Source organism: Apaloderma vittatum, unplaced genomic scaffold (assembly GCF_000703405.1).
Source record: "Apaloderma vittatum isolate BGI_N311 unplaced genomic scaffold, ASM70340v1 scaffold10253, whole genome shotgun sequence".
Taxonomy (NCBI): Eukaryota; Metazoa; Chordata; class Aves; order Trogoniformes; family Trogonidae; genus Apaloderma; species Apaloderma vittatum.
Window position 1 is genome coordinate 8,317 of NW_009707506.1, and position 20,668 is coordinate 28,984.

The 20,668-nt window shown below is 43.8% G+C and overlaps 1 protein-coding gene across 1 annotated transcript in view; it reads right to left on the reverse strand.

Moving 5' to 3' along the window:
- Positions 1-18,700, reverse strand: part of ARHGAP17 (Rho GTPase activating protein 17) — a gene marked incomplete at its 5' end in the record, with an annotated part of 23,184 nt that extends 4,484 nt beyond the window's left edge. The window contains 20 exon segments of the mRNA XM_009866228.1: positions 785-1,354; positions 1,357-1,383; positions 1,800-1,963; positions 3,450-3,692; positions 4,912-5,068; positions 5,204-5,295; positions 5,655-5,768; positions 6,055-6,135; positions 6,594-6,675; positions 7,201-7,312; positions 7,701-7,828; positions 9,919-10,000; positions 10,161-10,229; positions 10,979-11,090; positions 11,531-11,607; positions 11,788-11,899; positions 12,991-13,067; positions 13,889-13,993; positions 17,507-17,549; positions 18,651-18,700. Of these exon segments, the coding sequence (XP_009864530.1) occupies positions 785-1,354; positions 1,357-1,383; positions 1,800-1,963; positions 3,450-3,692; positions 4,912-5,068; positions 5,204-5,295; positions 5,655-5,768; positions 6,055-6,135; positions 6,594-6,675; positions 7,201-7,312; positions 7,701-7,828; positions 9,919-10,000; positions 10,161-10,229; positions 10,979-11,090; positions 11,531-11,607; positions 11,788-11,899; positions 12,991-13,067; positions 13,889-13,993; positions 17,507-17,549; positions 18,651-18,700 (2,497 nt within the window).
- Positions 18,701-20,668: the final 1,968 nt, after the last annotated feature.

The window sequence follows — 20,668 nt, forward strand, 5'->3', positions numbered from 1 at the left end:
AACATTTCAAGATCTGCTGGTTTGGGCTGTCCTCAGCAGTCACCTTTCTTTGCCACCCTCCCCGAGACTTAAACTCACGTCATCCCTATCAAACTAGTGACTACAAGCTTCATGAAGCTCCTGTGACAAGACAGAATGTTTCTCTTTACAAATACCTCAAAACAGGAGAAGGTGGCTGCACTTAAAATATGAAGATCTATCGAGAAATCAAGCTGAGATACAGCTTAGTGTACGTGGTTCTTCTGGATGTCCAACTTAAAAGCACATCAGAAGACTCTGCTCTCATAAAGCATCCACTGCGTTAGTGCCTTGTCTATTAGAACACGTGTCAGTGACCACTTTTGCCGTTTTTTTAATCTTCTGTATGTGTTATAATACACTACCCTTGGCTACATCTTCTCCCTCCCCCAAATATTGGCTTTTTGGCAACAGGTGTGGAAGCGTAATTGTGATTGCCCTATCACTGAGCCTGGAGAAAGCCCTAGAGAGAGGGTTGCTCTACTAATGTTCAGCTTCCAAAGCAGGTAAAATTAAAAAAGGAAGCTAATCTACACTTCACCCTAAAACCTTCTACCTCAGGAATGAAAAACCTTCGCTGAGGAAGTGCCCCAAAGGAGGCACAGAACAGCGTGGCGGTCACTTGAACCCGACTGAGCAATTGAGTAAGGTAACTGGTTTTTATGCTTTTCAGTCTTCCCCCTCCAAAACCTCCTTAACAGCTCCAGGCATTACTTCTTCATTCCCATTCCCTGAGGAAACACCGAACACGAGAGGACCGGCTCACCTGTTACTACTTTGGAAGCTGTTTGCGTGGGATTTGCGATGACGCCATCTCCCGCCGGCTGTGAAGGCGGATGAGGCGGAGGGGGGACGCTAGGTCGGTTCCTGGGTTTCGGTACCGGCCGTGGCCGCGGCAGCGTGCCGGTACCCTGAGGTGGAGGAGAGCTTTCCTGAGCCGACGGCGGCGGCTGTGACGACGGGGAACTAGTAGTATGTTTTGCTAGAGGGGGTGTATCGGGTGGTGTGGGAGTCTGCGGAGGAGTGTAACAGGGCTGCTCGGGTCCGTGCTCGCCGCCGGGCGCAGGAGGAGCTGCTTGGCTGCTGGATTTGGGCTGCGGAGGAGGAGTAGCCTGGGTTGGGGGCTGCGGGGGCGGATGGCTGGGAGCTTGTATCGGGGACAGACTGCTGGAGTATCTCCGAGGTGCAGAAACCTGGGAAGCGGAGGTCTGGGCCGCTCCTTGGTTTGCATGTTGAGCAGGAGGAGAAGAACTTCTAGTGGGGGGTTTTGGAGAGACGGAGGGCGGCTGAGGAGCTGGGGCACAACTCTGGCCTCCCGGCTGCCCCGGCGGGGGGGGGGAGGGGCCGGCGCAGGCTTCTTCACGGCTGGTAAAGAGAAGAGGGGAGATTTCACGATTGTACGTTGTGAAACCAAACTCCTGAAAGAAAGAAGCGAGTAGCGTCGAAGAATACTCAGGTAAGTTAGCGAAATAAAACAGTGTATTATCAATTAAAAATCACTATCAATGAGAAGCTACAGAAACGCCTACACAGGTTTCCTAGTCCTTACGTAGCCTTGGAGCGGTTTTGTTAAACAGCACCGGGAACATCGCTACCAGCACTCATGAGAGAGTCCAAAAGTCCACAGAAGCATTTAGCTACATCTTAGTGAAAAGCAAGCGAATTAAACCCTCATCTGCAATAAAGGAAGAGGTACTGATAAAGGTGTTTTAGTAATAAGTGTTTTTTCAGTACACAAAGAACTGGCACTTAGCGGCTTTTAAAACAAATGACAAACAAACCTCTCCTCATGGAATGGGGACTGGGACCTGCCGCATTCTGGGGCTGATTAACAGCAAGCTGATTAGCGCTACTTGATGACTGGTTCTGCGCAGTGCCCGCGTGCCCACCGTTTCTCACAGGTGGAGGAGTAGCCGAAGACGTGTTGTCCTTAGATTTTGAGGTGCTGAAAAATAAAAATCCTAAGTTAGAAAATGATTGCAAACTGCTTCTGCCCAGATCAGCCGCACCCGCTCAGGTTTACATCATGACCTGTGCTACAGTTCTGACCCTCAAACGCTTCCGAAAAACTTCTGCCCTGATTGGTATTTGCTGACAGACCGAGCAGTGCTGTAACTCCTCAAACAAGTGGCAAATAGGCTTTAGGCAAGCCTGTACAAGGGATTAACTACCAAATTTAAATCAGGAATCCAAGCAGTTCTGCAGTGTCACGGCACCTGCCTGAACACGGTCCTGCTACCAAGGACACAGTTTCCATGCTAACGCACCTCACTGCAATTGCAGATCCTTTAAAAACTGACTCCCAATGCTTCAATATTTCAGTATTTGCAGTCTTCACTCATTTCTCTAGCTTTACAGCCTCCTGCAGCATCCTATCATCTCAAAAGGACACGCTGCCATCCTAATTCCTCCAGATGCTGTTAATAAGTTGCAAGTACTTGAAGGCAGAATTCGCGTGGGTTTTAAATGCAGTGTTTAGACACCGCTCTCACAGTTCCATTTTAGCTGCCTGTGCTACAGAAGACATCTGTGGAGGAAATACTAGTCTGCCGGGGATTTCCAAATGAGAAGTTGTTCTCGTAAAAATGTCACCTGAAAACAAGAGCTATGTGCAAAGTGGTCAACGCTGCATGAAACTCCACGCTGGTGCGTCACCGTAAGACACAAGAGGTTGATGTCTGGAGAGCACTACAGGCTTTTAGAGGGGATTTCTTGTATCTCTCAAAACGTAGAAATATTGAAAGTGCTGCTTTCACCACACACGGAAGAGTCAAGGCTACCACAGTCAGACTGGGAGTTCACGTATACTAATACTGGGGACACGGCTGCAGAGAGTTTCAACAGTAACTAAGCAGCAAAAAATCCTGTATATATGCTCATCCTAAAGAAATTAATTTTGGAATATGATAAATCGACTTCCAGTTTTCTAGCAAGCAAGGCTGGGCACTGCTAACACTCGCTACAGACACATAAAAAAGACAAATCCAGGTAACATGTACGAGTAACATTAAACAAGACCAACAGGTTTCTACTGTTGCCACTGGTAGGTTTTGTTCTTTCAGCAGCAAACTGGTAAGTCACACTGTGCGAACACCTCTAGAGCGTAACTTGGGAAAGCCCACATGGGTAGCAGGACAGTTTGTTTTAGTATTTTTCGTTGTCCCACCCTCCTCCCCCAAGAAATCTCTTATTTTAGAGTATCAATTCTGGAACACAGAGCACGATGCACGTTATTTTAGACAATCAATTCTGGAGCAACATGTGGGGCAAGAGAGCTCCTGCCTCCTGCTGCCACCGCGCCTGGAAAGGCTTCGCGCCAGGTATCGTGCATCCAGCCCGAAGAGGTGCTCGGGAAGCAGACCCAGCTGACGCACCCGTTTGCTGCTGAAGCAGCCTGCTAAGCCGCTGCCAGCAGAAGCCGTGCCTCTTACCTGCCATCCTCATTTCCTTGACTTTGCAACTGTTCTGCTGTGCCAGCAGAGAGAGCAAAACCAGCACCCACCGGGCTTGTTTCAGCCCCAGAAGCTTGGGAGTGCTGCTCCGCCCCGGACTGAGCCAGCGCGCCAGCCTCCGTGGGTGGAAGTGGTGGCTGGAAAGCCGGGGATGTGTGCTTTCTATTTATAGTGCCACACCTCCGAGGGTTCGCTTGGAAGTCCATAACCTTCACACCAAAGCTACAGAAAGAAGAGAGAGTAAACACACCACGCCAGCCCACACCAGGTCACTAAAGCAACAGGACAACTGGATGTTATAACCCACAGAGACAAACGCAACCCCTGCTGCTCGGCATGCAAAGCAGCAACACGGAAAGCTCCCACTTTCTGCATTTAACACCATTAATGTTAAGACATGCAACGCTGTTTGGCTGCTCCACACAGAGGGGTAAAGCTAAACGTAAGTGGGACAAACTACTCCATTACGTTTGAAGACAGACATTGGTGACAATGAGGTCAAACCACTCAGTCATTTTACACGTAAATACATGTATTTCCCGACATACCAGAGGATGTCCTCACTGAATATGTTTTGCCACATGAATTTTGTTTCTGTCACTCATTAAGTTCAGCACAGATCTCAAGACAGACAAAAAAACCCCACTGGATATATGCCATGATCTCGGTTTAAAGGAGAACTATGGACAAATGGACTAAAATGCTAAGATTTCAGAATGCATACAGCACATTCATTCCAGAATTTAATTTTATCTTGTATTAAAGACAGTGAATCCTGAGCTGCTTTTCTCGTCTCTCTGTCAGCGCTGATAAACTTGCATGTGGCTAGCCATAGTTAACATTCAGGTAACAATTTAACATTCGCATAACCAGCTAAAACAAAACGGCACATCACTTGAATACTCATGACATGAGTGATAATAAATGAACGTTACACTACATGTTATATGGGAAAACAGCACATTTTATTTTTATTTCTTAGCGTTCTACTGTTTGCTGTGGTATACTGTACCATCATCAACTCAGAAGTCTTATCATGAAGGCACCAGGTAACACCACCTCAGCTTATGGGCTTTGAAAAAGAAGCCATGGAATATCAGAAGTTAGATACTGGTAGAAGCTACTACACACACTTTGGTTTCAGCGGATTTTAGACACCCCCCAAATCTGTAACAGGAAAACGGTAACTGGAAGCAGTAATTATCTGCTTGGGTTTTATCATGCATAGAGTATAACTGGAAGCAAATACCAGTACGTTACCTTTGAACCTTCCTCAGGCTGCAACAACACAGGGGGAAATAAATCACTACTGTTACCTAGAGTATTTTAATGAAATTCTCCTCCTGAGACCAAGGAAAGTGTGTCTGATTACAGCCTCCTCAGCAATCCGGTTCTCAGGAGCGGGCTAATGACTGAAACCCAACCCGAGAGTGAAACCTACCTTTCCTTCTTCAACAAATCCCCTTCCATCGCAGTCATGCTGACAGGCCTCTTCCGCTCCAGTGTGCCTGACTCGTATTCGTTCCCAGTGTGTGACAAGTGATTGGAATTAACAGCAGGAACGGCCACAAATGCCCCGGACACATTGAAATCCTGATCTGAGAGAGACAGACAGGAACGCATCCTGAGACACACAGATGCAAACCGGTGCCTCACTGCAAAAAGCTGCTGGAGGTTTACCTGTGTAGGGTTACTGCAAACACAAAACTCATTTAACTATGGCAAGAATTTACCTCCAGGGAAGAACCAGTCTGCATGCTGAATAATTGGCTCAATAACTGCTACCACATGGACTGAAGTCGCTGCTGCCATTTCAGCAAGGGATCTGCAGAAGACATTTGCAGAACACTTTATACAGAGCTCTATCAGAAAGATAGAAAATTAAGAAAAAAATCGTATTACCTAGATGACAAATTACACTAAGCATGATGCATCAGGACTCACAGCACCACATAAAGAGCAGCTTCACACTTGGATGAAATCTAGACTATTTAGTAACATCTGCAGCATTTGAAAACAGACCGAAAAAGATGCGTGCCTAAAGGAATTTGGAGGCACAGGTCCCAAGACATCTGAAATATTTTTTAGGCAAATAGTCCGTTGCTGTGAATAGTCAATACAATTTAAAACAATCAGACAAGCTTCATGGCAGTTCTGTTTTGCAGCTTTCCTAAAACAACTTACCCTTCATTCTTTGCCCATAGCAAGTTGGGGCCCAAGACTATCGCGACATTGCTGGGAGTCATTTTGTTAACATCGCTGTTCTGTGCAAGCTTTGCTAAAAATTTGATTAAATACCTACAGAAAGGGAAGAGAAAATTAAAACAGGAGGAAATCAGAGCATTTCTTATTGAAAGCAACTCAGTAAAGGGTTCTGTGTATCACCATTTCATTAAAGTCACTAGGGAATTAACTTGACTGAAAAACGTCTACCACCACCAATGCACACCAACTACCTGGTAAAACAGAATGTCCTTTTATAAACCTAACTGAATTTGGCTAAGAGAAAAAACCAAATTCATCAGAGTTTTGATCAATCAGCTTTGAAATGAGGCATCCCAGCAGCTCTGCTGCAGTTACGTACCTGAAGTTAGCATGATAATGCTTAGGTAATCTATTACAAATTCTCCACAACTCTTGTAGCTTCTTATCCTGGTCCTGAATACTGAAAGGAAAACAAACAAACAACTTTCTTTTACATCTTCCTTTCAGATCAGAAAATGCTTGTTTGTGCAGCGAACACAGATGACACTACAACTTTCCACTTATGTCGCAGAAACACACTGTTTTGTATGAATTCAGTAACCTGCTACGCAAATCCCTGAATTACCTCTATCTGTGATGAAAGAAAACTGCTTAAGTATCAATACTATGCAGCCAATAGTCTGAAGCAGCCCTTAGGCTTAAACACAAAATAGGTACTTCATCACATTTTTGCACAATTACTATTAAGCTAAACCACAAAATCTAAAATAATTTGTTACACAAAATGTTTACCTGTTAGGGCAGAGAGAAAGTAAGCTGTGTAAGCTTGGTCTTGTCTTTTGAGTTCACACATGAAGATGAACATTTGATAAATATACATATAATGTTTTCCTACGTATCTATTTTTAGCATGCTTACTTTGCAGCTTGTGTCCACTCTTCATAGAGACTGTAGGTCATTAAAGGTTCTGGCAACTCTCGCAGATAGGATTTCAAGGCACCTGCAACGCAGAGCAGAAACAGGCCAGCTTCTTTGTCAGTGCTTTCAGTCTTCATTTAAAATTCTGCCCCCAGATTTGTAATTTCATCTGTGCAGCAGGACCTAACCAACACTTAATGCAAAAGGTCTTCCAGTAATTACTGTAGTGTGACAGAAATATGTCCTGTAAGACTATGAATAATCTCTTCAGAACAAAGACCTTATTAAGAGTCTACATACGGCTCTAATCTCCCTTGATATGTAAACACTTTTGTCATGAGAGGAAAGGTAATATTTAGATTACTGTGATCACCTGAATTTTAAACACTGCTCTGTCAGGCAGACATGAAGAGCTCAGGTGTGATGAGCATGCACACCCCCTACTCATCTGCCTGAAGCTCTGCAGTGAACTTCCAATTTATTTTCACTCATAGTTTACCTGCAGAGATCAGCACCTTACACTGCAGCACACCAGCAGCTGAACGAACAGCAAGAACCTCTGCCGTACCAATTCATACCTGGTTTGGATTCAGAACAGTCACAATACCTGCAACAGCGTGGGGATCGGAATAAAACTCGTCGAGCTGGGAAGTTGAGCAGTCCAAGGCAGCTTTCAGCTTTTTTAACTTGGAGGCTCCGGCAGCAATTCTGAATAAGCCCTGCATAATAAAAATCAAATGTACTTGACTGGGAGCAACATGTTAGTGCAAGCACGAAACAGCAGAAGTTTTATGACAGCCTCTTTCAGAATAGTCTCGTGTTTGGCGTCTTCTCCTTATTCTGTTATGACCCAGCTGGCCCTTAACGTGTCGCTGCCGTCTGACAACGTTTTAGTTCCCTCTCGCCCTTGCCCATTGCTAGTTTTACATTCTAGGTGCATTCACCTCTAATACTCCAAATAGTGCTAAAGGTTATTCTCTTGCCAAAGATTTATCATCTACGCTAACGAACAAAATCACTTCAGCAACTTAAGAGGCAGAGACACCAGTCCACGAGTTTGAGCTCTTTTTTCCTGTCCTCCCCAGCAGGCGATGCGGCATTACCTACCTCCTCTCTCATTCCCGTTTCCAGAAGCATCATCACACAGGCTTCTATAGGGACTGCGATTTCACGACCACTGCGCTTGAGATGCTCTTCTAATGGAGTTCCAAAAGCTGGTTTTTCAGTCCATTTGTCTAGTTGGAGAGTATCAACACACTGAGCAAAGTATCTAACAAACACTTGAATTATGTCCCAGCCAAGAAAAGAAGAAAGCCACCAGTACAGCAAAGAAATTTTGAGAATACAGGAGGAGTTTTACAGCCCTTGATTGGTAAAGTCCCTTATATCATAAGCAAAGAGAAAATGATCCTGCTGGTGTGCAAGAAAAAAAATACTCCTGCATCTTTCTGGATGGAATATCAGAGACAAGTCCTTTGTATAACTGGGAGCGCATGTCCCACTAGGGCTCCACACAAGTGCCACCGCATGACCCCAAGTCACACTAATTCTGATTTGTCTAAGCTAAAAGGCTTACGTTTGCAGTAACACCTTTGAAAAAAATTTGTCCAGACTGCATGACGGGGGCTGAACTTCATTTTAATTGTATTCAAGTTGCATAAACCCAAAACTTTTAACACAAAATGTATTGCTGATTTAAAGAACCAACAAGTTAAAATGGATGTTAATAGTCACAATGTCTTACATCAGAATTACCATGTTAACAGCCCACCCCTAATACTGGCATGAATTTTCAGTTCAATTTTTCAAGGGTTGCTTAACTCTGAAAGTCAAAACTGGCACAACTCTCTTCAAATTAAATGTGAATTTCTTGCTTCCTACAACTTATTTTTTCACCCATTTCTGCTGCTTTAATTGAAAAACGCAGATGTAAAAGGTTACTGTTGGTACAGATGCGTTATTCCTTTCATGTGGAAAGAAGGTCAAGAAAGACAAAGACTTTCAGAGTCCTCTGAAGACACAATGTGTTTCTGCAAAGGATTTAATTTACCCTTTTTGTTTACAAACCCACACCAACTGGATCCCTCGGAAAGATTTAGCGCCTCTCATCCATTAACACACCGCAAGAGGCACACGTTTGCCCCAGTTTTGCAAGTTACGGCAAACATTAGGAAAAGAAATCTCAGTCGTTGCTCCAAGTGACAGCAACTTGCACAACAGCTGAGAAACACAACTGCAGCCGGCACTGCCCTTGGACACGGGACCACTGGGACCTCCCGCCTGCCGGCCCACCTTCCAGGAAGGCGGAGCTGCTCTGAAAAGTTCATACAAAGCAGCTAAGCAACAACGACAAAAAAAATAAATTAAGGCAGCCCTGATGCATCATCTGTTTGCCTTGCCTCATCCCCCCTCAGAGCCACAGAGTACAGATACTCAGAGAATCCTTTGGGTTGGAAAAGACCTTTAAGATCATCAAATCCAACTGTTAACCCAACACTGCCACCACCAACCACGTCCCTGACCGCACACCATCTCGCGGCAAGACACATCCCTTTAAATGGTTCATCTTTCACAACAGGCAGGGGGTCCACAGCTGGAGACGCTTGAGCCTTGTTCAGCTCCGAACATATTTTTCTCCAGCTTTGCTCAGCCTACCTCTTGTTCAAAGCAATTAGCAGGGCAAGAGACAGTATAGTCGGTATTTAGCACATCTTCCTAACAAACCATTAACGACAGACCTCAGCTCCCGTTGACAATGGAAAGCTGAGTAGCACAGGGTCAGAACGAAGCTGTATTACTCATTTTTCTCAACTGCTGATATTCCATACAATAATCTGAATGCTCCACGAGCCGGCTGCAGTGCATGTGCACGCTGGGAGAAAGGATTGCATAAGAGAAGAAAAAATCCACCAAGTTCCTCAGAATAAGGGGGATTTTTCTGATCATCTAGTAATAGTACAAGAAGCAAGGACCCTAAAAAGTTGCTAAATCACAACGGAACTTTCACTGGCCTAAAGAGCCAGGCACGAATTAGCAAAGGTCACATGATATCAAGGAAGAAGTGCAAGCAAATAGAAAAACCCTTGCTTTAGTCTCTTGGTTATCAGACCGAGCCTTAATATTGCATTAGTGTGTTAAGATATGGCTGGAGAACTCCAGAGAACACAAAGATGGAATTATGCTTGGGAATGTAAGATTGTTAAGTAGATCAAAATGGCCTTATTAAAAAAGTCTGCATGCAAGAGAATCAAGATAAAGGAGGAGAATATTGTGCATAGGTGGCACAGGCAAGGAGAAGCATCAGCCAGAGCACAGGTTACTTTACCTTGATGGGCTTGAATTTCGGGTAGGACCTTTTCTATGACTGCTAATGCTTTTCTATGGTAATCTGCTTGTGCTTCTAATAACTGAGAACAGAAGCCACATTTTAAAAACAAAAAGAGCATTAGCTTCTGATGAGCACATAATACAAGACTAGAAGGTTTAGCACACAAAACGTAATCTCTGAGAATTGAGTGCCTACGCACATACGTGCTGCAATCAAAGTCACACTGAAGAAGTACTCACCATAATAAAACACCTCGCGTACTCCCCTTCTTTGGACACAAAGTTATACATGTCTGCTGCTAGTTGATCCTTTGGAAAAGAAAAGAATGCAAAACGCTACATCAGCTTTATGTATAAATTGAATTTCCCCTGTAAAGGCAGAAGCACAGATGTTTATTTTGCCTGTAGTAAGTTTGAACTATTGATTCAGGCAGTAGAGGAAGCCGGTAAAATCCATCTACTCTGCTCCATGTGTCCTTCCAAGCAAATTTCATTCAAAATGCCCAATTCTGTTTTATATGGCAAAGCAGTTGCCTGCGTAAGTCGACAATTAGATCATCTGGCAACGTTATTTACAGGCAAACCCTGTGTACGAAGGCAGGCTCAACTGCAGCGTAACACAGTATTTGACAATTGTGAAGTGAAACTGAACGTGAACTGCTCAGAGCCCCAGGAGTCAGAACATTCCTTCTGTGTCTGCAGCTTGAAGTTCATTCAGGTAGCTCACACTGCACAGCTACTCCGTGGCCTGAAGCACACGGATACCCTGAACATTTCGGTCAGGGCCTAGACACAGCTCATTCTCACAGTTGTCTCTGATTGAAACAGAAAATACTGTAAAATCGCCATCTTTTAAAAAAAAATAGTTCCTTATTAAATCAAAGCACTTCAAAGTGAGATAAGCCAGCATCACTGTACCTCTAACACATACAGTTCGTTAGCAGCCACATAATTCACAACGGCAGTAATCAGTCAGTTCCACCTGCAAGGCTCACCCAAGCAGCCGTACTCTAACGGTGACTGTCGCACTGAAAGGACAGACACTCATCCTGTCATACCTTGCACTGTTCCACTTTGTTTCCAGCTTCGTCCATCTCTTCCTTAAGAGACTCTATTTTTGAAGGATGCACTTGAAAATTTGTTCCGGAAGTCTTGTGGGCTTGGTTATACCTGTGGAAGAAAGGTTTCAGTCATTTGGTGAAAAACAGTATTAGACCAGAATCTGCCATCAGTGGTTCCCTTGAAACTGGTTTCTTTTGACAGGAAACAAACCCAACAGTTTCAGAGGTTTTCCAACAGAACTACGGAAGATGTTCAAAACACACCATTTATGAGATGCTGGCATGATTCACATATAGCAGAAGATGAATTTTCAGCATTTTTCTAATTATATATATATAGGCACGTAAGAGCCCCAAGATCTTGATTCTGTTTGGATCTAGCAGTCACCAGTCTTTTTCTGAGCAACTTACATTTAAGTTTGTCTTTCTTCAGCAAAGTATTAAAGTACACACAGTAGCATTTCTGAAGCAAGTACCAGCATCAGATCAGACGCCACGAGATGCTAACGAGAAGTTAACATGAACGGACCGAGCAATTAAAATTCTTACCTTCCTCTCGCAGAATCCCAGTCCAACACCAGCTTTGCAAGCTGTTTCCTCTGCTTCTGAATGTTTGGGATCTCGGTCTAAAATGAGAATTCAAGGCTTACACTTATTTTTAAACCATGTATTGTAATAACCTACATTCTGTAGATTTCACATCTACTTTACCAATGCACAACTTTTATTAACGAGATTAAAGCCTTTTTTCCTCAGTTTATACCTAAATCCAGATTTGTTTCTTCAGCCAGGCTGAAGTGACTTACCTCTGTCAGTAGATACAGTGGATCTAAGACTTCTCTTTCGATCTGTACTTCATGCTGAGAGAGCTCCATTGCCAGTTTATTCTCTGCATCGCCACATGTATCGAGCATTTTCCTTTAAGAATCACAGCAAGTTGCAATGTGAGTTACTACTGACTGAAGAAGAAAGTTTCAAAACGAGGCAGTGGCGGCCCTTTGCTGCCTGCCACCCTTTAGGAAAGCTGGGTGGGGTATAAAGCGAGGCCTTGATGGCATAAAACCAAGATGCTCTATGTTGTTATGGGCAAATTTGGGCTAGGAAAGAGTGAGGGTGGTTATCCCATTGTCTTCCAAAATTCCTCAGCCATTACAACATTTTTGGTGGCTTTAAGCCATCTAGGTGATTACACTGGCCCTAAGGGCAGAAAAGTTAGTATTTATTTCAAAGCCCATCCCTCCATCTCACCAGATGCAGGAAAATTGCTCATTGCAGTATTTAATTTTCTCCTAAGCCCCTTTAATGTGAAAAGTCTTAACACCATAATGCTAAGCAATCACATACGCAGCAGTCTCCAGTTCCAAACCCACGGTTTGGCCTTTGTTTTAAGCATATTCTAAGGAAAAACCTCGTTCTCAAAGATTTTTATCCATGTTTAAACCTCCTGCAACAGCTCACAAAAATGCACAGAAAGGTTTTTAAGGTCATTCTGCACTGTCTCTGCTAGAATTCCCACGAGCAATGAGGAAGCACATTTGCTCTAGGAATTCAGTACATTGACACTCATTTGTTTCAGCCACTTTCCTGTCAGCTGCAAACGTGCACTTTGTCAGGATAAGGAAACTGGCATTAGTTTAAACTTGAAGCCATTAACACAAATTGGCATTATTTTAGGTCAATAACACAAACAAGCAGAATGCAGTATTCACACGAAAATTTAACCTTTAGCTGGTGAAAATAATTCTACTAAGCCACAAGGATAAAAGCCCTTTCAAAGGCTTTTAAGGTAGCAGAGAATCAGAATGCTCTGGAAGGCAAGCTAGAGCAAGCCTAAAGGTTGCCCCCAAAATCCCGCAAGAAGAAATGCTTGCTCAGTTTTTCTCCCTTTGGATTAGAGAAGGAATAGAGAAATATCAGTTTCACCAGTTAAAAACCAGCCTTTGTGTCTCTACATAGAGCCCTGCGGGCAATAAAATGACAGGCTGCAACTTCTAAAGCCAAACACTTACCCCAACAGAGTTTCATCGCTCAGCTGGACAGACCCTTCCTGCATGTTCTGAGCAAGAGCTGTTAGAGGAAGTTTTTTCTGCGGAACAGAAGGAAGAGTGCTTAGCTTAGCGCTTATTCACCCCGGCCGGCTTTCCCACTACATCCTCTCTCAGATTCTTCTCTTCTTCCACACAGTTTCTATTACACACATACGCAGCACATTCTTTGACTTGAAGAAAACATCAAGTCACAGAAAGTTTCAAGTCTCAAGACTCCCGTTCTCTGACACTTTGGAAAGCACTTTTTTCCCAGTCTTAGCTGGAATGACTCGCACAAAATGTATCTCAGCTACTGTCAGAGACAAACAAACAGCTTTAACTCGAGATCTAAGCAACGCGCTTGTCGTCTCTCTCTGCAAAGGCTCGCTCTGTGTGGCTCTTTCCAGGCAGCCTCTATTATTCAATAAAAGAAGAAAACCTGAACATTAATTATTTCTGGTTCTATTGCTTTTATGAAAACCCACCAATAGCTTTGCTGAAAGGAGGCAGAAATCAAACACGTACAGAAAAACATTTACAGGTAATTGGAGATGTCAGCCCCCAAAGGCAATTCTAAACGTACGGAGCTTGATCGGAGTTGCAGAGTTCTCCTGTCAGTCAGGTTTCACAAAAGCCGTAAGTACTCGACACGCTGCAGAAACGGGCGAGTGTCTGACACTCAAATACTCCAAGGCTGTGTGGTTTTATTCGGTGGGGAGCTACAACTAGCATTTTACCAAATAACGTCAATGTGCGAGATGCTTTTACAGACTTTGCCTTCCCTGGGATCCCGTGAGGCACAGCAGCTGACGACTATTTCGAAGGTCAGACTGCGTCCCGACCAGCCTCGCAAGACAATCCAAAGAGCAGTTGTACTTACATGCCTCTTGTCAGGATCTGTACCATGCTGGCCCTGAAAACACGCGATTAATCGCTTCTGTGCAATGTGGCAAACAGATCTCACAGTGTCAAGACGTCTCTCAATCTAGTTGGCAGGAGGGGGAAGAGAGGAGGAAAACAAAACAAAAAACAGAAGTTATTTTGCCGGCCTCAGCAGAAAATCTTCCTCCTGTACCACGCTTAGCTCTGGGTTGCATATTTCTCAAGCTGTACAGCTTACAAGAAGTTCAGACGCTTCGCAGAAGTGCCTGACAGCAAAAATGCTCAGAAAGAGACTTAAATTGCCCTTTTTTTTTTACTCAGTGGCACAGCAATTCAGTTCGAGCTCACAGTGCTCACAAGACTGGAGAGTGGAAGTGGAAGAAAGACACTGCTCCTACTTTTTGTCTCAGCAAAGGAGAACCAGGTTGATACTTGCTGTCTCAGGGGAATGGCACATGCAGATATCCAAGTCACTAACTGAGAGTTAAAACTGTGGGAAAACTCTCCTATTTTTTCACTGTGACCATGTAAAGTATAAGGCAAAAGATGTATCTGACCACTTCTTTGCACTGAGCCAAACCTACGTACTGCAAGCTTTCTATTCCATCTCCTTCTCTGGTCATCAAACACAAGGACAAAGTTCCTACATGCTAAGAAAAATAATATTTTCAGAGAGAGATTATTAGTGGGATTCAAAAGGGATGTGGCATGAAAAAATCATCATCAATGCACAAGCAGGAGTTCTGCTTAAGACAGTATATTTGAAACATGGCTTAATACCTAGAGTGTGAATATGACAAAGATGTATATTAATGAACTGCTCTGTTAGGGATTTTCAGTAAGGAATGTGGACTATTATTTCAAAGAACACCAAAAGCAAACAAAGCGATGAGCTCTCTATGCACAGCAGCAAAAGAATGCAGTTTATCTGCATTTTGATGACTCACCAAGAATAAAAGGCAGCCCTTTGGAATGGCTTCTATTTAAAGGGCAAGGAAAAAAGGAGATTTCATCTGTAGAAATAATCTGAACAGACTCCAGGTTTTGATACAGCTCTAAAAATCACTCCTATTAGATTTTCAGGAGGGCAGTAACTCTCCTCAGCTTTCCTATCAATCATAAATACAGAGATGAGCTGACAGAGTAGTAATTTTAGCGCTAAGCAATTACGCCCTGTGTCAGGTCCTGCTAAGGGCACCGTGCCTGGGCTTAAAGCAGGAGAGATACCGCTGGATTTCCCAGAGGAGGCAGTCTGCTGCATTCTAAGGGCAACAAAACATCTTGAATGTTACACATCCAGGTGAGAATGACGCGGCTTTTCCTCCCAACAGGTCTATTCGGCACTGCTACGATGGAGTAAGTATATCCCTGAAGTGGAAGGATGCAGTTAGATCGCTGCCATTGTGAGGCCAGGGGGAACCAGGACGGGAGGGCTGGGGAGCTGAAGGATCCGGGCAGGAGGGCTGATGTTTCACTGGCGACATGAGACACTGAGGGGACTACAAGCTCTTGACAACCACAAGATGAGTACAAGTCAAGGTGCCCAAAAAGCTTAGTAAAAATGTATTACGGTTCAATCGGGTGCAGAGAAACTGCCCAAGGACCGTTCCGTAAGCACGAGGCATTCCCTTTTATTTACAGAGCATCGACTAGCTCAAAATTCAGCCCACTTCAAAAAGTCCCTATGAAGATACTGGAACAAGAAGGTACTGTTTGCTCTCTGCTGGTGCAGCTGACTAATTTCTGTTATCTTCAGAATTAACTACCACCACCACATGCTAAACAATCCATTATGTGTGAAAGCATTTACATTGGCTTGGTCACACAGGTAACACTCCTTAAAATACTGAGCACAGCTGTGATTTTTTTTAATTCCCACACCTGAAACACGGTGACATCCTGTAACTAAACCACATTCCAGATCCCAGCAGACTCACACAGCCCCTGTCAGCCATGCATGGAGGCTGAGGTTCCTCAGAGAGACTCAGGAGCACGTACAGTCCCCTCAGCCTCTTCCCAGGCAGCCCGAATGGCAGAACACTGACAGCAGGAACGCGACCCCAGAGCTTCACGATAATATACTCTCCTCTCTGATCTGCTTTCAGTTCAGAGATGTCAAGAAAGCCATGAAGGGCATTAATCTCCATTAAGCTACCTTTGAACTGAAAATGTGACCTACAGGCCACGCTGTCTGCACCCACAGGGCATCTTCAGTGCACAAAACACGGCTTTATTATACACAAGGGCATGCCAGAAAGCGGGTCTATTGTAGAAGCCTTTCCAGTACTGAATTATATTCCTTGTCTTCAGACAGGAACACATTTAACGGAGATACTTTAAATGGAGGATTCCACTTTAGAAAACAGAAAAAAAAGAGCTATGGCAATCCTATGGCAAAGTTTCAGCTAAATATAAAAAAGGAACACTGTGAAACATGTTTATAAAGCGAACAGTACCACGGTTTTTAAGCTCTTGAGTTAGATAAGAGCCTCCCTCCCCTCCACAAGCCCCCAAGAGCAAACAAACAAGTGAGTAAATTCTTCCACTTGGGTGTAGCCAGTCTGCTCTGCGCCTGGGAAAGCCTTGCTTGCAAAATTTTCTTGGCAACAGGCAGCAGTACTTTTGGCCTTCACTTCTGGTTACTATTCTGCAGCTAACCAAGAAAACAGATGAGCCCTTGCAGGCTATCCAGGTGTTGTAACATCCTTTACGCCATTTAATTGTACATATATCCCTTCAGAAATCAAAAAGAGGATTGTCAAACTGTTAAGGTGTTGATGGCTCAAATAAAGCTGTCCCCTGAAAAGCAGGGTAAAACGTTTCAGGTCAGCTCATTTCACCATACTCAAGTTTATTCCATTTATTTGTGCTGAATTCAAGTTTTAAGGCTGATACATTCTCTCTCACTGTTTTGGTTTTTTTTAGTAAAGTCTTTCAAAGTAACCAGAGGAAGAAAACTCTCTAGAACAAGTCTGTAGTCAAATTTATTCCTCATAATCAGTCAAACTTGTTAATCCAACAGTGACAACTCAAATTCCACCATGAAAGCGATGACTGATTAGCTGGTACAATTTCGAAAAGATGACAAGTCTGCAAACAAATCAAATGTCAGTGTGACAAATTTGAGAACAAACATCAGAAGCTATACATTTGTCCACTTACTTAGAGCAAAGACTTGAGAAAATAAGCTGACGCTACCTATTAGCAAGCAGTTGGCATCTTTTTTTGCTGCTTCTCTTGAGGCCCAGGTCAAACCCTTCAAGAGAAACCGAAATGAAGACAGAAACCAGCTGTGCCTCATCATTGGCAGCCTGGCTGGTCGAGCACGAATGGCTCACGAGCTTAACAAGCTAGTTCATCTAATTAAAAACAAAACTGCTTCCTCCTTCACTTTATCAAGCCGTATGATTGGATTCAGAAACAAAAGTACCTGAGTTCTTCCACTCAAATTGCACCACGCTTTTTTCCACGTGCTGACAAGTCAGCCAAGGACTTGTCTTCATCCCTTTCACTGGCCATACTTTTCCCCCCACATGAGTTACCCAACTCAGAGCCCCAAACTTCACCAAGAGCATTAAAAACACACACACGCACACACATTAATGAGTTACGATACCTGCAACAGGTCTTCGCTGAGTACCTCTGTTTTCTCAGCCCTAAGGGAAGAAAAAAACCAGTCAGACTAATTAGCATGTTCAGGGTCAAAGATTGCCACAATACTTTCAGCAAAACCCGTTCAGTTTCAAGTTCTAATCCCATTATGACCATGAGGACACATACTCCCGCCTTAAACAGATACAATTCCACACCCTTCTCCAACTCCAGTTTACAGGTAAATTTGGAATTGCTTAACACTGACACAGATTTGTTTGGTGTTGACTCATTTGCTGTAATGCTGCTTTAACCTGCCTTTGCTAGATCTGTTCAACAGAGAAAGATAAATTTAGTTCACCCGTGATCTCTTTTCCTTGGCTGCTCACCGTCACTACACGTCTCTGGCTATAGAGGACTTGGAGGAACTCCAGTACTCTGTTTTCCTGCTCAGAGAGTTTCCCCTGCTGCTGTCAGAGCTCCTCACGGACGACACCGACTTCCTTCTGATCCCGCAATCTGTTTACGAACCTGCTGCAAGACCGGTCACGCACAGAATTTCCAACAGCTTCATCAGGCCTCAGCAGCTGAAAGTGCTAAATGCCTCCACTAACGATATTCACTCACTTCAAGTTTGAGGTGGGTTTTGGTGTTTGGGTTTTTTTGGTTTGTTTTTTTTTACTGCATTTGATTTCAATTTCACAGCACATTATCTGCTTGAAATATTCTCGAACCGTAAGGTCTTTAACAGTTAAATACCAGAATACGGTAACGCTTAAAACCTCAACAAGACTAAGACACCTCCATGCTTTGACAGCAACACAAACTGCAAGTGCTGCAGTATTTATATGATTGATAAACCTTTCTCCCACACAAAAAGGAACACTGTGTCTGATGGAAATCATAACCTGGTAAGACAGCAGTTATTTGATTTTTTTTAATTTTTTTTTGTCTTGCAAAACCCACCAGAAATTACATGGACCAACTACAGTACAAGAATACTTCAGTTACAGCAACACATTCAATCTAGTTTTAAACGACAACTACTAAACACATCAGCTAACTGATTTCATAGAAGAGCTACTAAATATTTCTGTACAAACACAGTGCTGCACATGATAATGGTTCTACACACAGTTCTTGAGCAGCCAGAGGTTTCTGTCCTTCAAGAGACTGTGTAAGAGATGAGCCTCCTCTGCCTGGAAAAGCGAATCCGATATCACGCATGCCTTTCAGGAAGAAGCATCTCAGGCTCCTCTGAAATATCAAGTCAGCCTAAGAGACACATCCAAAAAGGCACCAGTTCAAATACCTGTCGGGTAAAACGCCATCCCCACCGAGGCAGCAGAGCAAAGAGGAAGGTGTGCAGCCCCGAGGAGGGAGCAGGCTGAGCTGCCCGTGTTCCCCTGCTCGCTGAACAGCACACCTCGAGGTGTCTTCTGCAAAAACACAGGCTTCTGTCCACAACAGACACAGCTCTTTGCAAATAAAACAGCTGACTGGAAATGATTTCTTTTTAATGTTGAAGAATAGCTGCTCGCAGTTGCAACCGCGCTGAGGTTTTGCAGTTAAAGCAATCAGCATTTAACAAGATTAGCACAGAGGTTTACTAGAGCTCCAGCAGCTGACTCGATCTTTGCAGGTAACTGGGAGAAGCAGCAAGACAGCACGTGGCACCTACAGGGATTAACTGACTGTGGCAAAAGTTACAGGAGAGCAGCCGCCTCCTCCATCCTCACACACCCCCAAGCCTCAGTTCCCTTCGGTTACCTAGAAATTTGTTTAAGAAAGAAAACGCAACTGGTTTCTACATCTAAATTATGCAACCGAAGCTCATGCTGACTCCCCCGTGTATCTCTCTAGTCCTTAAACTGGCTCAGTGCAAGAGAAAGTTAGATGAGACAAAGGCGTCTCGGCAGTTCATTCACCCTGGGTGCTGACACGCTCGCGTATCGACGTGATGTGAAACAGGCACCACGGCATCAGGGAGCCGGCATGCCAGAAGAGAGAACACAGCCTTAACCCAGCCGGCAGCTTTAAGAAATAAAACAGCCACCCCGGGTGGCATAATTCAAAGCAACTTCTAAGGACATTTCGAGTACTTATAACTGGATATATACACAGCATGAAAGCCACGAACTGCTGATAATCGCAATAGCGACTGACAGAGTTCAGAGAATTTGAGGCAATAATCAATTTATTATGAGAATCTGTAAATCCACTCGTAGCTATTGGGAATCACAAAATGTATTTCATAGAAGTTTTCTTTAGAGAAAACAATGTCCCTTCTAATACTATTCCATATTTGGGTTCAATGGAACCTTTCATTACACTACTATAAAGTTACTGGATGCTTTTGAATGGCTTTAGCTACAACATTAATTTAAAACCAAATAGTTGAGTAGAGAATTCCATACAACTTTAGATTCATTAGAGGTTTGATTTCTCCTTCCTGTCCTTTTTCCTCAGAAATTCTATCCACTTGGATGAAAAGATGGCTCAGTAATGTGCTGGCAGAAATCTGTTTCCATTTTAAATATGGTTACCCGCAGCCTATATATCGTTATGTGAAGCGCAAAACAATTTTTGTGTATTTATCTTAAGCTCTCTTTGTGCACCTAACTGGCTCATCAGGACTTTAAGTCACAGCTTGAAAATCCGGATCTCCTCCTGTGAAGTCAGTGATGCTTCCCCCGTCACCGGTGGCAGGACGGCGTCCCCGGGCCAGCATGATTTGGAAAAACCACCAGTGACGATGTCAGGTTCGGAAATGCAAGAGGGAAGACCTCACCCTTCCTGCAGGCCCACATTCCACCTTTAATACACAGGCCAAGAGAGAGCCACTAAATAATACTGGTTTTCAGCAACCACAACCACGAAACAGAAAATGCAACCTTGTAATAGCAGCCCAGCCAATCTCCCCACCGAGCCGGGAACGGCAATGAACCACCGAAGGTACCTCTGTCTCCCTCTGAAGAACAGGTACTACTAGTTTAGAGTTTCCATCTAACTGCAGCTTCACGGGACGCCAATTCCTTCTGACGACGAACTAGAGAATTAGAACAGGATTTCTTTTGCACTGCTACTTGGAGTTGTGTCCTTAGCCCTTATTAGGTCTTATTTGTACCTTATCTACTTGGTAGCAAAAAGCGATGAAGAAATCCTTCTGGAATCAAGAACCAGTTAA